At 37.0% G+C, this 20,920-nt stretch overlaps 1 protein-coding gene across 1 annotated transcript in view; it reads left to right on the plus strand.

Annotated features, from left to right (window-relative positions):
• The first annotated feature begins 775 nt into the window (after positions 1-775).
• The window catches only part of LOC117337685 (endonuclease/exonuclease/phosphatase family domain-containing protein 1-like), a 48,130-nt gene continuing 27,985 nt past the window's right edge, over positions 776-20,920 (plus strand). Inside the window, exons 1-3 of the mRNA XM_033898785.1 lie at positions 776-823; positions 8,587-9,854; positions 17,737-17,788. Of these exons, the coding sequence (XP_033754676.1) occupies positions 8,872-9,854; positions 17,737-17,788 (1,035 nt within the window). The 5' untranslated portion in view covers positions 776-823; positions 8,587-8,871. The remainder of the gene's footprint in view (positions 824-8,586; positions 9,855-17,736; positions 17,789-20,920) is intronic.

Raw genomic sequence — 20,920 nt, forward strand, 5'->3', positions numbered from 1 at the left:
GTTGATTACACGCAGTGTTATAATTACATTGGATCCTTATGAATCACACTATTCAGGAGAAGTTAAAAAAAATGTGATACAGTAACATAAAAATAATTTTATTATTATCTTAGTCAATGGGTATACAGTGTTTACACAAAACATCTTAAGTTTGATCAGGGCATATACAACCATTTTTTTTTTAATCTTTAAATTCACATTAAGAACATTTTGATAAATTGGGGCAATATAATTCAATCTAGACATAAGAGGGCATAAAAAGTTACATCTTACCTGGTATTTTTAAGATTGGGGGTATTTTTTCTGGAACATGTGAAGTTACATACAACGCTCAGACTAGTACAATTAACTATTAATACATCTGTACCCAAGTGATGCATTATAGGATTTCAATATATTTCTTATTGCACGACTGAATAGCACATTTGCGTGATGCCTTATGAAGTGAAATCTGCACCTTTTCTTTCTAGCCTAGAATTAAGTATTTAATAAGTATGTGCACAAGTCCGGTACATGTAGTCCTGTGATGTATATTTTTCTATTATGTAGACTACTAATCTACATATTATTATTATTTTTTTTTTGAATCTCAAACTTTATGATTTATTGAATTAATTTTGTACAGAATATCTTGGTAAAACGCCTATCAGTACAGTGAAATAAAAATGTCATTTGGTCTACCAGAACTCTTTTGCTATGCTGCTACCTAAATTATTATGGCTATGTAAACATTCATGTGATCAAGATTGATCACCATTGCGCAAGCGTGTTGAACCTCGACCTTTCACTCCCACGAAAGAGAAAGAAAGATGGACTTGACATGGTAAGTGTTGATGTGCGCTACGGATTATATTGTGTGTATTGGTGGTTATTAATTGACCATTCAACGTAAATAGAAGGGAATTACGCCATTAATTACCATCCTGTGCGAAACTGGTTGAAAATCTGGCTAGTGATTCTCGGTGATATATTGTTGACGGCACTGGTTTACAATTAGTGTGCGACAAATCGTTTGTAAATTAAGTTGTGTTAATATTCTGGCTTCGTATATGCATCTGCGTGTGTTCAATAGACTGATCACATGAAAAATTGTCTGCGGAAAGTGGATATGGGATGAAAAGTGCCCAGATCAGTAGTCAGTCGATAGCTTATTTTATTATGCTATAACCCGAGTTGATAACGGTATTAGTTATGACACCCAAGTTCTAATAAAAAGACGAGATACATGTATTATTAGAACTGTTGATGGCCCATAATATTGAACATTGTTTTGTTAATATTGATTAATTCAATATTTATATGTCGCCGGAAACAACTTTTTTTACTGACACAATATCTAGTATGGGACACCTATATAAACGATATAAGACAAAATGCGACATGTTTTGTTTTTAAGAAACCAGAGACATGCAGTGTACAGTGCACTGTTCGTGTAAATTATAAACTGATTCATGTGTCACATGGAGAGAAAAACAACTTAAGAGTGATTCTTCCTGCTGGTTCTTTTATTTATTTCCAGATACGTTACCAAACAAGTATATATAAAACCCCTGAAAACAAAGGTAGCCAAACAATGATTTTAAATGACTACCTGATGCGACCTATACTTTTATAATGGGATATGATTCACTTATAGTCAACAGATATGGTATAAATATAACATTATTCTGTAAGTATCCACATAATTACCTTCCAAGACATCAGTCTGGTAAATTAGTTGTCAGAAAGCTAAGGACCCCAGACGATGTATCCTAAAGACGGGTCATGGCTTACTGCAATGCGCGTGGTATTGTTATAGGTTTTATTCAACTTTCACTCACCCTTGCATGCTTTCTCACACTTTCACACGTGCACCCTAATTAACATATAAGAGACAACACCTTATACAGACTTGCAAAAGATGACCACTGGACTACACATAAAAGACACACGACTTGACTATAAATAGACAAGGTAGTTTCCACATTACAATACACCAGTGACATGTACAGCACAAAACTAGGAACACAATACAAATTAACTTTAACATTGTAATTATAATATTAAATTTGCTTTATTATGCTATGAAACATTTCTTGTGATTTACTAACAGTCATCTTCAGCATTGGTTTGTTCCAATTGGGTTTCACCACTGTTATATTATGGTAATTAATTTAAGCTGCATGATCTCAGAATAATTTAATACTTTGGATTTCCCTTTATTTTGAAATTCTTTGTAAATTAACCATGTTGTATAATTTTTGTACTACAACATTTTGAAATAAAGACATTATGTACCAAGTACAGACTCAGTATTTGGTAAATGAAAAATTAATGATGTAAAAAAAAAACCAATATTTTCATATAGATGACCATTATGTGAAATGTTTGTTTGAAGGGATGGTGTTCATTTTACTAATTTTGTATGTCAACTCGGTCATATTTATTCAATAAAACTTCATCGTATTATTTTTTCAAAATATTTATTAAAAGTAAGAAGAAACATATGATTAGTTTTATTTGTAAAATCAATCCTCAATTATTCAAGAAATAAATAAGAAAATCATAACATTAAGGTATTACAATGTATTACATTGTAGGTGATCTTGAATATTTCTAGTTTACTATTTCAGCGGAAACTTAGTGCAATGTGGTCTGCATCTCCCATAAGATTAATTCTATTTGATGTGTAGAATATAAACAGGCCATTATAAAGTCAACATGGATCCATTATTAATACACAGATTTTCCAGTGTCGGCCCACTTTGATCTTGAATGGAGTAGACACCAGTAGTAAATGTTTATTTATGCTTAACTGTTGGTGTAAATGCCATAATACACTTGGGGAGAAGTGCTGTATGTGTAGCTACTGTCCAGCTGTGTTAGTACTGACAGGGAAGGTGAAGCCACCACTCAAACTACACTGATAGCAATTCCTTCTTGTACCCATCGTTCTCACTCTTACATATGTATACAAGGTTGCCAAAAAATGTATATTTATAGATATTTATTTTTTCTATGAATGGCATTTATGTGTACAGGACAGACAGGACAATGTACTTCAGTCTGGATTGATGTTGATCACAGTGATATACAAAACAATATGTTCCAATTATAATTATTGCTTAAACAGCATGAGAAATACCAACTGAAGGTAATAATTTGGAAAGTGAAACAGGTTGCCATGGAACCTTGCAGAATAATGTACCAAACAGCATAGTTCATACATAACATCAATGTTTGGGGTCATACAATCTCCAGCTGTGAACTCCCCTGGACTGTGGCAGTAGGGAGAGTGAACAGCTCCCAACCATTTATCACCGTGGCAACAGAGGTCATGTTACCCCTAACATTGGGTGTCAGGTTTAACCATGCTGACACAGCTGATTAAAATACTATTACACTGTATATGGCATATTTATGGTAAGATGACAGCATGATTCATTTTCAAATACAATTAAAAGAAAGTAATTTTAAACCATCCAGCTCCCTATAACAAGGTTAAGGCTAATTAATCCAAGCATGATTAGGATTTCAATCACATGATTGTCATCTATAGACTATCCATCAAAGCTGTTCATGAACCTTATTTAGGGACCCTGGTTGAACGATTGGGATGATCCTGTGACTCATTTATGACTTATATTTAGGGATGATTTTGTATGTAGGACTTACAATGTATATTCAGTGATCCAGGTTGAGGGATGGTGATGATTTTGTATGTAAGACTTACAATGTATATTTAAGGACCCAGGTTGAGGGATGGGGATAATGTTGTAGGTAGGACTTACAATGTATATTCAGTGACCCAGGTTGAGGGATGGTGATGATTTTGTATGTAGGACGTACAATGTATATTCAGTGACCCAGGTTGAGGGATGGGGATGATTTTGTATGTAGGACTTACAATGTATATTCAGTGACCCAGGTTGAGGGATGGGGATGATTTTGTATGTAGGACTTACAATGTATATTCAGTGACCCAGGTTGAGGGATGGTGATGATTTTGTATGTAGGACTTACAATGTATATTCAGTGACCCAGGTTGAGGGATGAGGATGATTTTGTATGTAGGACTTACAATGTATATTTAGGGACCTAGGTTGAGGGATGCCCATGGGGATGATCCTGTAGGTTAACACACAAGGTGAATGTCTTCTCTTCAGAATTTGAACTGCTGCATATTATTTCTATCAGGCATTGAAACACTGTATAACACAACATACCTGGTGATTACTCTGTAATCCATACAAGATAGGAATAAGATATGGACATTGGTGAAACAAGTATTGTTTTTATACAGAGAAATATTTCCTGGTTCTCTATAGGTATCGTACATGATACGGTATGTATATATATGCCATATATAATGATAAAAGTATATTCTGAAATGATCAAAAGACGATGTCACGAAGGTGTTTCGACGTAAGTACTACTGACTTATATTATTATAATAGGAAATATCAGTCAGAATTCATTACTTGTCCCGTTACGTAAACAAAAAAGAAAATATATAAGCATTACACACAAGAGAATGATCAAACTTGATTCCTTTCTATAGAATTAAAGATTATAGGACAAAATAGTGTATCATATGGCCTTACTTTAAGTATTGTCGGTGTAGAGGGCTTGTATAGGCATAGCCTGTTGCCCGGTAGTACCTGTTAAATCATTTAGATTTAATGAAATATCTTTGATATAGAAATGAAACTAAATGTCAAATGGTACAGATTTTGTCATGAAGACTTGATGTAAGCTTCCATTTTTGCCAATAATACCTATATTACATGCAGATGGAAGTCTTTCTAAAAAAATGTTTGTACCAAGGCAAAAGTTATACTGATAGATTGGAACATGAGAATATGTGAAGCTGTGTTGAGCCAGAAGCCCATTATGTGTAACAGTGGACGTAAGTGTACTGTTGGTGAGTTGTACTAGTGGGCGGGGTTACCTGATGGTGACTACACACTATTAGTCATCAATTATAACACTATACTGCAGATGTTAGTGTGGGGGTGTAACAAACAGTCGTAAAATAAAAGTCCACCCAATTTCACCTGTAGTAGAAAGTTCTCTTTAGGAAAGTTTTTTTTTACCTTATAATTATGTAGATTGTATAATAATCCACCTACGATAGTTTGAGTTCAAAGATTAAGAGGAATGCGTAAAATCTAGCTTGTAAAAGTAACCATTTCCAGTATAGTTATCTTTAACAGGTGATATAGTCCGATTTAACAGATGATATAGCCTGAATTTGTAGATTTAAAGATAAAATATTACATAATCAATATACTAGGTACCTGAACTGGTAGATATCTGAAGTATTACATACATATCTTATATTACACTTCAGTGGAGAATTGTATACACCAGGTAATAATAGGATTTACAAGGTACAGTATAGATATACACTGCAAGTGTAAATAAGTTCTTATGTCATAACACAATTATAACATACCTACATCAAATGATTATAAAGGTGTTCTTAATCTGAAATAATCTCTTCATTGTGATATTTGTAAAAACAGTTTTTGTCAATGATGGACAAATATATATACCTGGGTAAGTTTATTTTAGAAAATAGGTTTATATTTTGATTTAGTTTTAAACTACATGAACCTACTTAAAAAGATCCCTCTTGCCAGTCATAGAGAGTTGCATTCCTGATCGACAGAGAGGCATCCTTTATACTATTAGCTAAGTCTGGTTATCGTTAAGATCTGCACCGAGATCTGGTCCTTGATGTTGTGTCAAGTTTGTGTTTACAATAATACATAATAAGTCCTGGAGTAGTCCTGTTATCATGGACTTTGTAAAGTGGTGCTTGGTTTATAAAAATAAGTATATGATGATCATGAGGGGTCCAAACCTCAAGTATATATACAATGTATACTGCTCTGTATTATACCAGCCCACAGTCCCACGCACCATCAAACCTAACTCTCGGTCTGAAACAGGTGGTTTTCTGTTTTTTTTGTAACGTCACATTCTGGAGTGTCTCGGATTCTTTGTTAGTTTATATGTACATGTAATTCCTGATTGGTGTGATCATGACACAACATACATATAGAAAGACTTTAGAGCTACGATTAAAGGGTCCCATGAATATCTGTTAACCCCAGGATTGTGACATTATACTCATTTTCAGTCAGTGTTACATTCTTGGGGTTAATCTATATATAGCTATATATTCATCTTGCCGAGAAGACAATAAATTGTATAGGATCATGATCAATGATCACAGACAACAGTCTATACATTTAGTATGGTCTATAGAATCTTAAAAATTACCTTGGTATTAATAAAATTATGCTTTATAATTTTGGTTTCTAGAATATGTCTGATTGTATATATATTTCAAACTGGGAGAGATATCTAGTATTAGAATTCTGCAATTCTTTACAAAATCTTTAGGGCTAATAGCCAGTCTAGTCCATCAGTGGTGCTGCTTAACCTACTTTTACTATATATGTATAGTGGGATATGTCCTTGCTAGGGATTTACTTCAAATTCAACATCTCATGACTATTACTAGAGTTGTGGCCCTTTGTTCATCTGGTGTCACTTATCCCAGGGACATATCTCACATTCGATGTCACACATATAACACCATAACATACCATTTTTGGTAGAGTCACATATTGATATAGTTAGTTGTGGTCTGGACTTCTATTATTGTTTTTATCGAGATGTTAGGAACTATAGATAATGTTTGTGATTAGTTGTAGAAAGAAGAGACAGTGTTGTACAAATAGTAGCAGACATATTGTCTGTAGATTATATATACAATTTATACTAGGTTATCATGTATCACATCAGGAGCAGTACAAATGTGTAACACATGTTTATATTGGAGTTTCACACCTCAGCATGACTGCGACAACTCTACCTGTGACTGTCCACATTTACATGATTATAGTTTGGAACATGACATAGCTATAGATGGATTTCAGATAAATGATAAATCATTTGTTCTCAGGGTCAACTTTACATTATGATAATTATTTGCTGCCAACACTTTGTGACTAGGACTGTTGTCTTGGATACCTGAAACACAAGCTATAATAGACACATTAGGTACATCAAGTACATGTACCATATGTAGTAAATAGGAAAGGATGAGTGTGTAAAAGTAATGGTGCATACAGACGTGGACACCTGTGATGGAATCAGCCACTTAATATAGATATACTCTGATGATCTTATAGCTGTACATATACCGATGAGGTCTAGATCTGTTACAATGCATGTATAATATTATATCATTTAGGTCTAGATCTGTTGTAATATATGTATAATATAATAAAAAATATATATATATATATAATATCATTTAAGTTAGATTTGTTGTAATATATGTATGATATAATATCATTTAGGTCTAGATCTGTTGTAATATATATGTATAATATAATATTATTTAGGTCTAGATCTTGTAATATATGTATAATATAATATCATTTAGGTCTAGATTTGTTGTAATGTATGTATAATATAATATCATTTAGGTCTAGATCTGTGGTAATATATGTACATGTATAATATAATATCATTTAGGTCTAGATCTGTGGTAATATATGTATAATATAATATCATTTAGGTCTAGATCTGTTATTTAAAATACCATTGAGGTCTAGACTGTTAAAATGTATATAACATACTATCATGTACATTTGAAAAAAAATAACATTGAGGTTTAGAAAATACCATGAAATTTTAGATCTGTTGAAATATGTTAGAAATATTTCAGAGACTGTTAAATTTTAAAGCATTCATCAGAAATACAATCAGAGACTGTTAAAGCATTCATCAGAAATACAATCACCTACATCCCACTTGAGGCTGTGAAGTGTTTATCAGAAATACCCCAGAGTATATGTTTAGTAAATGTTACAATTCAGAAATTGTGTGTGTATTTATATAGAACATTTGCCCCTTCAGTAGTTTGATACACATGTTGTATATAAACAAGCTGAAGTGCTTGTTCTCCGTATAACCACATCCTTCTGTTATTGACTCACGATATACGATGTACAGGATAGACGTAGCCAACTCTATTGAAGGTTTGGTGGTGTTCTGTAGCGGAAGTCATGTCTATCTGATTGTGGAAGATTGTTGTCCCTAAGTATATGTCTGTAGGGATTCAAGGCCGAATACAGGATTGTTGTCCCTAAGTATATGTCTGTAGGGATTCAAGGCCGAATACAGGTACCTATAGCTTACCTACTATAGTGTCTTGGTTACAATTAGTGTGAGATATTATGGACCACCTATAGGGGTACCTGTATGACCAGGAGGTAGGATAATTGTGTGTGGATCACAGGTACAAAAAAAACTACTGATCAAATATAGGTAAAATTTGTTTAGAAGTGTCTGCGTAAACTTGTGTCTAACACATATATGGCCTCTGTGCCATGCGTATGCATATATATATATATATACATATTTATCCAGCTGATGTGTATTGGTAAGTTATTTTATACACAAATACAACAAGCTCCGTACCAAAGCAGGTGTGCGATTATTGATTAGATTATACCACCTTCTGTCATCAGACAGCAGAACCTTATTCACTCCTAATCGTCTGTGTTTTGTATCTTTACACAGGTATGTCAAGGTAAGCTGGCCTCAGGAGGACTGACTGATGAATCGCTGACACTGGGAACATTGATTTGTACAGGGGTATAATCCACCTGTTTAAGCCCCTGTACACACAGATTAAACACAGGGAAAGCTGGACAGGTTCAGGTGGAAGTCGCTGATCAACAAATAAATATTACAATATGGAGAACAGGCAAAAATGTTGAAAAGTGGAGGGTGTATGTGAACAAGTAATATGGACCTGTTACTATGTTAAACTAGTGGTTTGATTAAGTCCGTATATAAAGTAAGATGGGTGCCGTCAACAGTTGCTGCATCCCTCGCCACACAGGCAGTGACTGTGGTGAAAACCATACCAAGACCCCAAAGGGCAAAGGTCACAGGCGCAATCTAAGTGCAACCTTCAACTTGAGTCTTGTAGAAGACGATCCACTTCAAACTCTAATCAATATTAATTTTGCTACAGAGGAAGAGCTGATGACATTGCCAGGGATTAATAGGGCCACATCACAGAGTATTATTGAGTATCGCAGACAAATTGGAGGATTTAAAAAAGTGGAAGATTTAGCTCTGGTTTCTGGAGTAGGTGCTACAAAATTAAATGTTATCAGGAATGAAATATGTGTATCAAAAAAATCATCCAATACGAGTGGTACAAGTTCATCGCGAGGGAGTTCTCTGAGCAGTAGTAAGCAGGATCTGTCTGTGGCACATTTAAACAAAGAACAGCCTAAAAAGTCTGCTACAGTTCCAACGCTAATTAACATCAATACCTCAAATGTTTTCCAATTGATGAAAATAAAAGGGGTTGGTCAGTCGCTCGCTGAAAATATTGTGGCGTACCGTGACAAAAAAGGTCCCTTTTCAACAGTAGAGGATCTAGTCAAAGTCAAGGGCATCGGTCCATCAGTATTAAGTACAATTAAGTATTTGGTGACTGTGGAAGATAACTTGTCTTCTTCAGAGGAACGTTCTGACCATAGATCAGAACTAAATGGGGACTTAGCAAATAGAGTTTCCCCCCCAGAAACAAGAGGCGTAGGGTTAGACAACAGTCAACCACGGTTACTGACAGCTTCTGTAGAAAACATTCTGGATATAATTAAGCCAATTGTGAAAAATTCTAAAAGGCCAAATGTTACACCATTTTTATTCAAGAGAAAAAAACGACATGCTGTACGATTGGCTTCTTGGAATATTGAGCGATTTTCATCAGAAAAAGCAGATAACATCGGTGTGAAAGAAGTTGTCTGTCTGACAGTTTTAGAAAATGGGTAAGTATCTAATAAATGGCTATAGTGGTGTACACCAGGATAGCAGTGAAATGAGACCTTCGGGCTGTTGGACCTTTAATGCTGCTGTTTAGACAAATTATTTCTGTGGTTTGAAATTTCATTTACTTCTGGATAAGTCTACAGAACATATTAAATCCAAAGTTAAGCATGAAAAGTAAAGTGTCTGTCAATGTAGAGAGCTCAAAGTTGTTCTAAATTAAGGAGATTAGTCTTTGGGCTGGAGTTTTATAGTAGAAGCTGTGTAATGGTGGGAGGCTTAGTTTTATGTAGAATAACTGGAAAAGATAAAAAAAAATGTCCTATTATGAATCAAACAAACACCATGTAATTGATAAAGAAGTTGAGAATCCCAGAGCTAAATATTTCATTTCCAGGACCTGTAAAGGGTTGAAACTGTTTACCTGTGTATATAATGGCCATAGCTGTCATATCAATTGCTGTTAACAAAGTCATGTTTTTCATATTACATAATTATATAAATTACAGCAACCACTAAATTAGTAGCATTGTAGCTGGGGAGACCAATATATACTATAGAACAGGTAAAATCTCCAGTCATTATATAGACAGGTATATATACACCAGGTAGACAATGGGAAATATAGAACAGGTAAAATCTCAAGTCATTATATAGACAGGTATATATACACCAGGTAGACAATGGGAAATATAGAACAGGTAAAATCTCCAGTCATTATATAGACAGGTATATATACATCGTACACCAGGTAGACATTGGGAAATATAGAACAGGTAAAATCTCCAGTCATTATATAGACAGGTATATACACCAGGTAGACATTGGGAAATACGTATACAGAACAGGTAAAATCTCCAGTCATTATATAGACAGGTATATACACCAGGTAGACATTGTGAAAGAAATGTACCTGCTCATCAATTGTACACAAATTAGATTGTCTATTTACGATCAGCTCTAAGAGTTGGATTATAGTGACACTTGTGGGTCATGTACATTGTATGTAATAATTTATTGATAGCATATAAGTCTTCAGGTTGATTACATGTATTGGTTTACATGCAGTGTGACCAATAGCAGATTTTAAGAGTGGTGTCGGAGGAGGAACATGACGTATATTACTTCAGCCATATTCTGTATTAAATTCTTCTTGTTAGCTCACCTGGCAGAAGGGCTATATCTATACATGTATATAGCTAGTGAGCTTATGGTGTGGTGTGGCATCCATCATCAGTTTAAATTAGTGTCACACATATGCATAATACGTACCTCCTGCATAGAAAATATCTGGACTTATTTTTATACCCCTACCAAACCATACATAGAAAATATCCGGATATGTTTTATACCCCTACCAAACCATACATAGAAAATATCCGGATATTTTTTATACCCCCTACCAAACCATACATAGAAAACATCCGGACATTTTTTATACCCCCTACCAAACCATACATAGAAAATATCCAGACATTTTTTATACCCCTACCAAACCATACATAGAAAATATCCAGATGTTTTTATATACCCTAGCTACCAAACCATACATAGAAAATATCCAGACATTTTTTTATACTCCATACCAAACCATACATAGAAAATATCCAGACGTTTTTTTATACTCCATACCAAACCATACATAGAAAATATCCAGACGTTTTTATATACCCACTACCAAAACCATACATAGAAAATATCCAGACATTTTTTATACCCTCTACCAAACCATACATAGAAAATATCCTGATATTTTTTACACCCCCTACCAAACCATACATAGAAAATATCCGGACATTTTTTATACCCTCTACCAAACCAAACATAGAAAATATCCGGACATTTTTTTAAACCCCCTACCAAACCATACATAGAAAATGCCCGGATAATTGTTACACCCTTACCAAACTGTGCACCATTTTCATAAAAGTACCCCCTCACCAAAAATCTTTAATTATAACCTTATCAGTCTGAAACAGTAAAGATATGAATAGACAACTCAGTGGGTGTCATTCATAATGCTTCTGACTTCACCCACCCAATCCCCACCCAAGAGCAAAATGATTGACAAAATTAAAATAAAACATTCTTGGAAGGGGGGGAAGGGGTACATTTTATGCAGGAATAAAAAGTATCCATTCAGATACATTCTGATTTGGAGGGGAGACTTGAATAGAAAAACTATTGCGACTTTGGTGAACAGGGTGTAAAGGAAGGCTATCGTGATTTTGGTGACCAGAGTGTATAGGATTTAGACTATCAAGACTTAAGTGACCAGAGTGTATAGGATTTAGGCTATCAAGACTTAAGTGACCAAAGTGTATAGGATTTAGACTATCATGACTTTGGTGACCAGAGCCTATAGGATTTAGACTATCGTGACTTTGGTGACCAGAGTGTATAGGAATTAGACTATCGTGACATTGGTGACCAGGGTGTATAGGAATTAGCTTAGACTATCGTGACATTGGTGACCAGGCTGTATAGGAATTAGCTTAGACTATCGTGACATTGGTGACTAGGCTGTATAGGAATAAGACTATCGTGACATTGGTGACCAGGGTGTATAAGAATTAGACTATCGTGACATTGGTGACCAGGGTGTATAGGAATTAGACTATCATGACTTTGGTGACCAGGGTGTATAGGAATTAGACTATCGTGACATTGGTGACCAGGCTGTATAGGAATTAGACTATCGTGACTTTGGTGACCCAGGGTGTATAGGAATTAGACTATCGTGACATTGGTGACCAGGCTGTATAGGAATTAGACTATCGTGACTTTGGTGACCAGGGTGTATAGGAATTAGACTATCATGACTTTGGTGACCAGGGTGTATAGGAATTAGACTATCATGACTTTGGTGACCAGGGTGTATAGGAATTAGACTATCATGACTTTGGTGACCAGGGTGTATAGGAATTAGACTATCGTGACATTGGTGACCAGGCTGTATAGGAATTAGACTATCGTGACTTTGGTGACCAGGGTGTATAGGAATTAGATTATCGTGACTTTGGTGACCAGGGTGTATAGGAATTAGACTATCGTGACTTTGGTGACCAGGCTGTATAGGAATTAGACTATCGTGACTTTGGTGACCAGGCTGTATAGGAATTAGACTATCGTGACATTGGTGACCAGGCTGTATAGGAATTAGACTATCGTGACTTTGGTGACCAGGCTGTATAGGAATTAGACTATCGTGACTTTGGTGACCAGGGTGTATAGGAATTAGACTATCGTGACTTTGGTGACCAGGCTGTATAGGAATTAGACTATCGTGACTTTGGTGACCAGGCTGTATAGGAATTAGACTATCGTGACATTGGTGACCAGGCTGTATAGGAATTAGACTATCGTGACTTTGGTGACCAGGCTGTATAGGAATTAGACTATCGTGACTTTGGTGACCAGGCTGTATAGGAATTAGACTATCGTCACTTTGGTGACCAGGCTGTATAGGAATTAGACTATCGTGACATTGGTGACCAGGCTGTATAGGAATTAGACTATCGTGACTTTGGTGACCAGGCTGTATAGGAATTAGACTATCGTGACTTTGGTGACCAGGGTGTATAGGAAGACTTACGTGACTTTGGTGACCAGGCTGTATAGGTAGACTTACGTGACTTTGGTGACCAGGGTGTATAATAGGAATTAGACTATCGTGACATTGGTGACCAGGGTGTATAGAAATTAAACTATTGTGACTTTGGTGACCAGGCCTAGGGTGTATAGGAAGACTATCTTGACCTGATATCTCGTTGATCTTGTATGAAGTATGTTGACTTATATAATACCAATAAATCATGATTGCCAGTACATTGATACTGTCAGCGATGCACTGTGTATCAGTATAATGTTCGTTGATTGATTCCTTTGTGTCTAGGACAGGATTGCTACAAGGACATGTATTCTGTGTGGATTTGTAGGTATATACATTAATGTTGTATACAACTTACACAGCCAATTAAAACCTACAGTCATAAACAGTACAAATTGTCAATCAGAATTATAGACTGGCATTCAGAGTTCTATTGTCACCTTGTCATCACATTGACCTCACATGTTCCTTACCTGTAGGTATACAACACCATGAGGAGTAATATTACAGGGCTATAAGTACAAACAGTTTACGGACATATACCTTACCTGTACAACACCATCCACTGGCGGATTTAAGGGGGAGGGGTGTGTTTTTTTGTTGAAAAAAAAAATCATGAAAGTTGTAGATATATAGCTGATGCAAATCATAATAAAATTTAAGATGACTTCTCAAGAAACTTCTATGTTAATGTTAATGATATTTACAGTTTTCCAGAGAGATTGTGATAAATACAATGAATTTGATATGTATCATCAAGGTCGCAGGGTGTGAGATGTATACCTTGATCTTTAGATTGGGACTTCCGAAGTTGGTAAAAAGATGACTTTGACTATTATTCAAGGTCACAAGGGTCAAATATTTTTCTTCTGTCATGAATTAACTAAAGTCATGACCTTTATAAGGTCACCATTAGCTTGTTTTGGTATACAGGTTGTGTTCATTGGTGGATGCGTCATTTGAATGATCTTTAATTTATAGTTTATTATCAGATACAGAGATAGATCCCAGGATTTGTAATTTGTAGTTTATTATCAGATACAGAGATAGATCGCAGGATTTGTAATTTGTAGTTTATTATCAGATACAGAGATAGATCGCAGGATTTGTAATTTGTAGTTTATTATCAGATACAGAGATAGATCCCAGGATTTGTAATTTGTAGTTTATTATCAGATACAGAGATAGATCCCAGGATTTGTAATTTGTAGTTTATTATCAGATACAGAGATAGATCCCAGGATTTGTAATTTGTAGTTTATTATCAGATACAGAGATAGATCCCAGGATTTGTAATTTGTAGTTTATTATCAGATACAGAGATAGATCCCAGGATTTGTAATTTGTAGTTTATTATCAGATACAGAGATAGATCGCAGGATTTGTAATTTGTAGTTTATTATCAGATACAGAGATAGATCCCAGGATTTGTAATTTGTAGTTTATTATCAGATACAGAGATAGATCCCAGGATTTGTAATTTGTAGTTTATTATCAGATACAGAGATAGATCGCAGGATTTGTAATTTGTAGTTTATTATCAGATACAGAGATAGATCCCAGGATTTGTAATTTGTAGTTTATTATCAGATACAGAGATAGATCCCAGGATTTGTAATTTATAGTTTATTATCAGATACAGAGATAGATCCCAGGATTTAAGGAATTCCAATAATGGTCAAGTGTTGAATAGCCCACTACATGACCATCAATTAATCTTCACCCAATTTGTCTCCACTACATGACCGTCAATTAATCTTCACCCAATTTGTCTCGGTCAGTACTGGTCAAGACATTTACATGGACCTGGCCATGGTATATGGCTACATATCTAATAAGTAATCAGCACATGTATAGTGTGAACATGTATTGGCCAATAAAATGGTTCCAGCTATTGATCAGCCAATTGCAATGGCTGCCTGTATTCTTAATACTGGTGTTGATGAATGTATCTATAGCAGTGTAACTTTATCTTAATACTGGTGTTGATGAATGTATCTATAGCAGTGTAACTTTATCTTCATCATTTAATCATCTTCACTGTAGATTGTACACCACACCTGTACTGTGGTCATTAGATTGTACACCACACCTGTACAGTGGTCATTAGATTGTACACCACACCTGTACAGAGGTAATTAGATTGTACACCACACCTGTACAGTGGTCATTAGATTGTACACCACACCTGTACTGTGGTCATTAGATTGTACACCACACCTGTACAGTGGTCATTAGATTGTACACCACACCTGTACTGTAGTCATTAGATTGTACACCACACCTGTACTGGGGTCATTAGATTGTACACCACACCTATACAGAGGTCATTAGATTGTACACCACACCTGTACTGTGGTCATTGATTGTACACCACACCTGTACAGAGGTCATTAGATTGTACACCACACCTGTACAGAGGTCATTAGATTGTACACCACACCTGTACTGTAGTCATTAGATTGTACACCACACCTGTACTGTGGTCATTAGATTGTACACCACACCTGTACAGAGGTCATTAGATTGTACACCACACCTGTACAGAGGTCATTAGATTGTACACCACACCTGTACTGTAGTCATTAGATTGTACACCACACCTGTACAGAGGTCATTAGATTGTACACCACACCTGTACTGTGGTCATTAGATTGTACACCACACCTGTACTGTAGTCATTAGATTGTACACCACACCTGTACTGTAGTCATTAGATTGTACACCACACCTGTACTGAGGTCATTAGATTGTACACCACACCTGTACTGAGGTCATTAGATTGTACACCACACCTGTACTGTGGTCATTAGATTGTACACCACACCTGTACTGAGGTCATTAGATTGTACACCACACCTGTACTGTGGTCATTAGATTGTACACCACACCTGTACAGAGGTCATTAGATTGTACACCACACCTGTACAGAGGTCATTAGATTGTACACCACACCTGTACAGAGGTCATTAGATTGTACACCACACCTGTACTGTAGTCATTAGATTGTACACCACACCTGTACTGAGGTCATTAGATTGTACACCACACCTGTACTGTAGTCATTAGATTGTACACCACACCTGTACTGTAGTCATTAGATTGTACACCACACCTGTACAGAGGTCATTAGATTGTACACCACACCTGTACAGAGGTCATTAGATTGTACACCACACCTGTACTGTAGTCATTAGATTGTACACCACACCTGTACTGTGGTCATTAGATTGTACACCACACCTGTACTGTGGTCATTAGATTGTACACCACACCTGTACTGAGGTCATTGATTGTACACCACACCTGTACTGTGGTCATTAGATTGTACACCACACCTGTACTGTAGTCATTAGATTGTACACCACACCTGTACTGAGGTCATTAGATTGTACACCACACCTGTACTGTGGTCATTAGATTGTACACCACACCTGTACTGTGGTCATTAGATTGTACACCACACCTGTACAGAGGTCATTAGATTGTACACCACACCTGTACTGTGGTCATTAGATTGTACACCACACATGTACTGTAGTCATTAGATTGTACACCACACCTGTACAGATGTCATTAGATTGTACACCATACCTGTACTGTGGTCATTAAATTGTACACCACACCTGTACTGTGGTCATTAGATTGTACACCACACCTGTATTGAGGTCATTAGATTGTACACCACACCTGTACAGAGGTCATTAGATTGTACACCACACCTGTACTGGGGTCATTAGATTGTACACCACACCTGTACAGTGGTCATTAGATTGTACACCACACCTGTACTGTGGTCATTAGATTGTATTATTTAGATTTGATCATTAGTGTCAGTTAATATAACATAACAACATATTCTAGGTAACACAATACATGAATGTTTATATATATTTATACAGTAGTGCAAACTTAACGGGTTTTAACTTTAAGTACAGAAGACCAGACAACATCCGTAGGGAGATCGTCAGCAGGTTTAATGGGTTACATGTTTCGGCATACTATAGGTATGCCGTCCTTATCAAAACAGTGGAACATTTCAAAATACAGGACTTATAGTACCCCTGCCTAGCAACTTTTTTAAAGCTTGTTCATTCTCTATTGTCATGCCAACAAGTTTATCTTTATGTGATCCATCAAACAGCAAAGTCGTAAACAAACTTTTAACTTTGTTGGTTGTATTTTCTTTCCATTTTCCCCTTGATTGACAATGTTGATTAAGGCGTTTGTGCCAGCATCTTGTCCATAACAACTGGTTTTCATTGCATCTTCAGGCTAAGTTTGGTGGCATTCCAAGAATTGGCTGACGAAGAGGCACTTACAAAGGTGAGTATTGCCACAGTAATCAGTTACCATGACAACTAACATATGATAATTAATACTGCCTACAAGATGTCTGTTATTGTGATCAGTGTGATTCCTGTGTGGAGTTACAATAGCAACTTCTTACACTGCCCATCTCGGTTCTCAGATATATGTATGGTATATATACTATACATGTATAGCTACTCATCTCTAAATTGATATTGAAATTATAATGTACGTAAGGGATGTTGGTTTTGGATGACAGATATTACCTGTAGCTAATTACATACCCGGCCCTATCCCACAGGTATGACCTCTGCTATCCACAGTTATAGTGACATTATAGATACTAGTTATAGGTCGGTGATGAATTTATATTTTATGTTTCATATCTTTTGTTCGAGTGTAAGCCTTACAGCATTTCTCATCAAGAACGTTGGGGCAGTGTATTTCATATTTTGTTGTCAAGGTGACTTTGACAGGTGACCTATATATGGATCAGTCTCAATTGACAGAATGGTTTATATACAAGTCACTGAGTGCAAAATATGTGATTATCTCACCTGACCAAGAGAACATATATATGTGATGTCACAATACACATCAGTATTATAATGGGGATAAATCAGCACGTTATACCAAATGTTTGGTAGGACAAATCTAATTACAGGTATTTTGATAGATACAGGGTATTTAAAGATAAACATTTTCTGAAGGGAAAGTATCCTTTCTTATATCAAGTGTTCTTTGGTTTGATGGAATATTTTAACTTCTAAATCTGAGAATGATAGGAAAGAACCCGGTGATACTGAGGACCTGGTGATACTGAGGACCTGGTGATACTGAGAACCTCATTGACCTCTTGTTTAGCATAGAAAAGAAATACTGTGGTGTACTGCTATATATATGTGGGGGGATGACACGGCTATCTGTATATATGTGGCCGAGGGATGACACGGCTATCTGTATATATGTGGGGGGATGACACGGCTATCTGTATATATGTGGCCGAGGGATGACACGGCTATCTGTATATATGTGGGGGGATGACACGGCTATCTGTATACATGTGGGGGGATGACATGGCTATCTGTATATATGTGGCCGAGGGATGACACCGCTATCTGTATATATGTGGCCGAGGGATGACACGGCTATCTGTATATATTTGTCCGAGGGATGACACGGCTATCTGTATATATGTGGGGGGATGACACGGCTATCTGTATATATGTGGGGGGATGACACGGCTATCTGTATATATGTGGCCGAGGGATGACACGGCTATCTGTATATATGTGGGGGGATGACACGGCTATCTGTATATATGTGGCCGAGAGGGATGACACGACTATCTGTATATATGTGGCCGAGAGGGATGACACGGCTATCTGTATATATGTGGGGGGATGACACGGCTATCTGTATATATGTGGCCGAGGGATGACACGGCTATCTGTATATATGTGGGGGGATGACACAGCTATCTGTATATATATGGGGGGATGACACAGCTATCTGTATATATGTGGGGGATGACACAGCTATCTGTATATATTTGTCCGAGGGATGACACGGCTATCTGTATATATGTGGGGGATGACACAGCTATCTGTATATATGTGGGGGGATGACACGGCTATCTGTATATATGTGGCCGAGGGATGACACGGCTATCTGTATATATGTGGGGGGATGACACGTATATCTGTATATATTTGTCCGAGGGATGACACAGCTATCTGTATATATTTGTCCGAGGGATGACACGGCTATTTGTATATATGTGGGGGATGACACAGCTATCTGTATATATGTGGGGGGATGACACGGCTATCTGTATATATGTGGGGGGATGACACGGCTATCTGTATATATGTGGCCGAGGGATGACACGGCTATCTGTATATATGTGGGGGGATGACACGGCTATCTGTATATATGTGGGGGATGACACAGCTATCTGTATATATGTGGCCGAGAGGGATGACACCGCTATCTGTATATATGTGGGGGGATGACACGGCTATCTGTATATATGTGGGGGGATGACACAGCTATCTGTATATATGTGGCCGAGAGGGATGACACGGCTATCTGTATATATGTGGGGGGGGATGACACAGCTATCTGTATATATGTGGGGGGGGATGACACAGCTATCTGTATATATGTGGGGGGATGACACGGCTATCTGTATATATGTGGGGGGATGACACGGCTATCTGTATATATGTGGCCGAGGGATGACACGGCTATCTGTATATATGTGGGGGGATGACACGGCTATCTGTATAGATGTGGGGGATGACACGGCTATCTGTATATATGTGGCCGAGAGGGATGACACGGCTATCTGTATATATGTGGGGGGATGACACAGCTATCTGTATATATATGGGGGGATGACACAGCTATCTGTATATATGTGGGGGATGACACAGCTATCTGTATATATTTGTCCGAGGGATGACACGGCTATCTGTATATATGTGGGGGATGACACAGCTATCTGTATATATGTGGGGGGATGACACGGCTATCTGTATATATGTGGGGGGATGACACGGCTATCTGTATATATGTGGCCGAGGGATGACACGGCTATCTGTATATATGTGGGGGGATGACACGTCTATCTGTATATATTTGTCCGAGGGATGACACAGCTATCTGTATATATTTGTCCGAGGGATGACACGGCTATTTGTATATATGTGGGGGATGACACAGCTATCTGTATATATGTGGGGGGATGACACGGCTATCTGTATATATGTGGGGGGATGACACGGCTATCTGTATATATGTGGCCGAGGGATGACACGGCTATCTGTATATATGTGGCCGAGGGATGACACGGCTATCTGTATATATGTGGGGGATGACACGGCTATCTGTATATATGTGGCCGAGGGATGACACCGCTATCTGTATATATGTGGCCGAGGGATGACACGGCTATCTGTATATATGTGGGGGATGACACGGCTATCTGTATATATATTGGGGGGATGACACGGCTATCTGTATATATTTGTCCGAGGGATGACACGGCTATCTGTATATATGTGGCCGAGGGATGACACGGCTATCTGTATATATGTGGCCGAGGGATGACACGGCTATCTGTATATATGTGGGGGGGATGAC

Source organism: Pecten maximus, chromosome 11 (genome assembly GCF_902652985.1).
Source record: "Pecten maximus chromosome 11, xPecMax1.1, whole genome shotgun sequence".
Classification (NCBI taxonomy): Eukaryota; Metazoa; Mollusca; class Bivalvia; order Pectinida; family Pectinidae; genus Pecten; species Pecten maximus.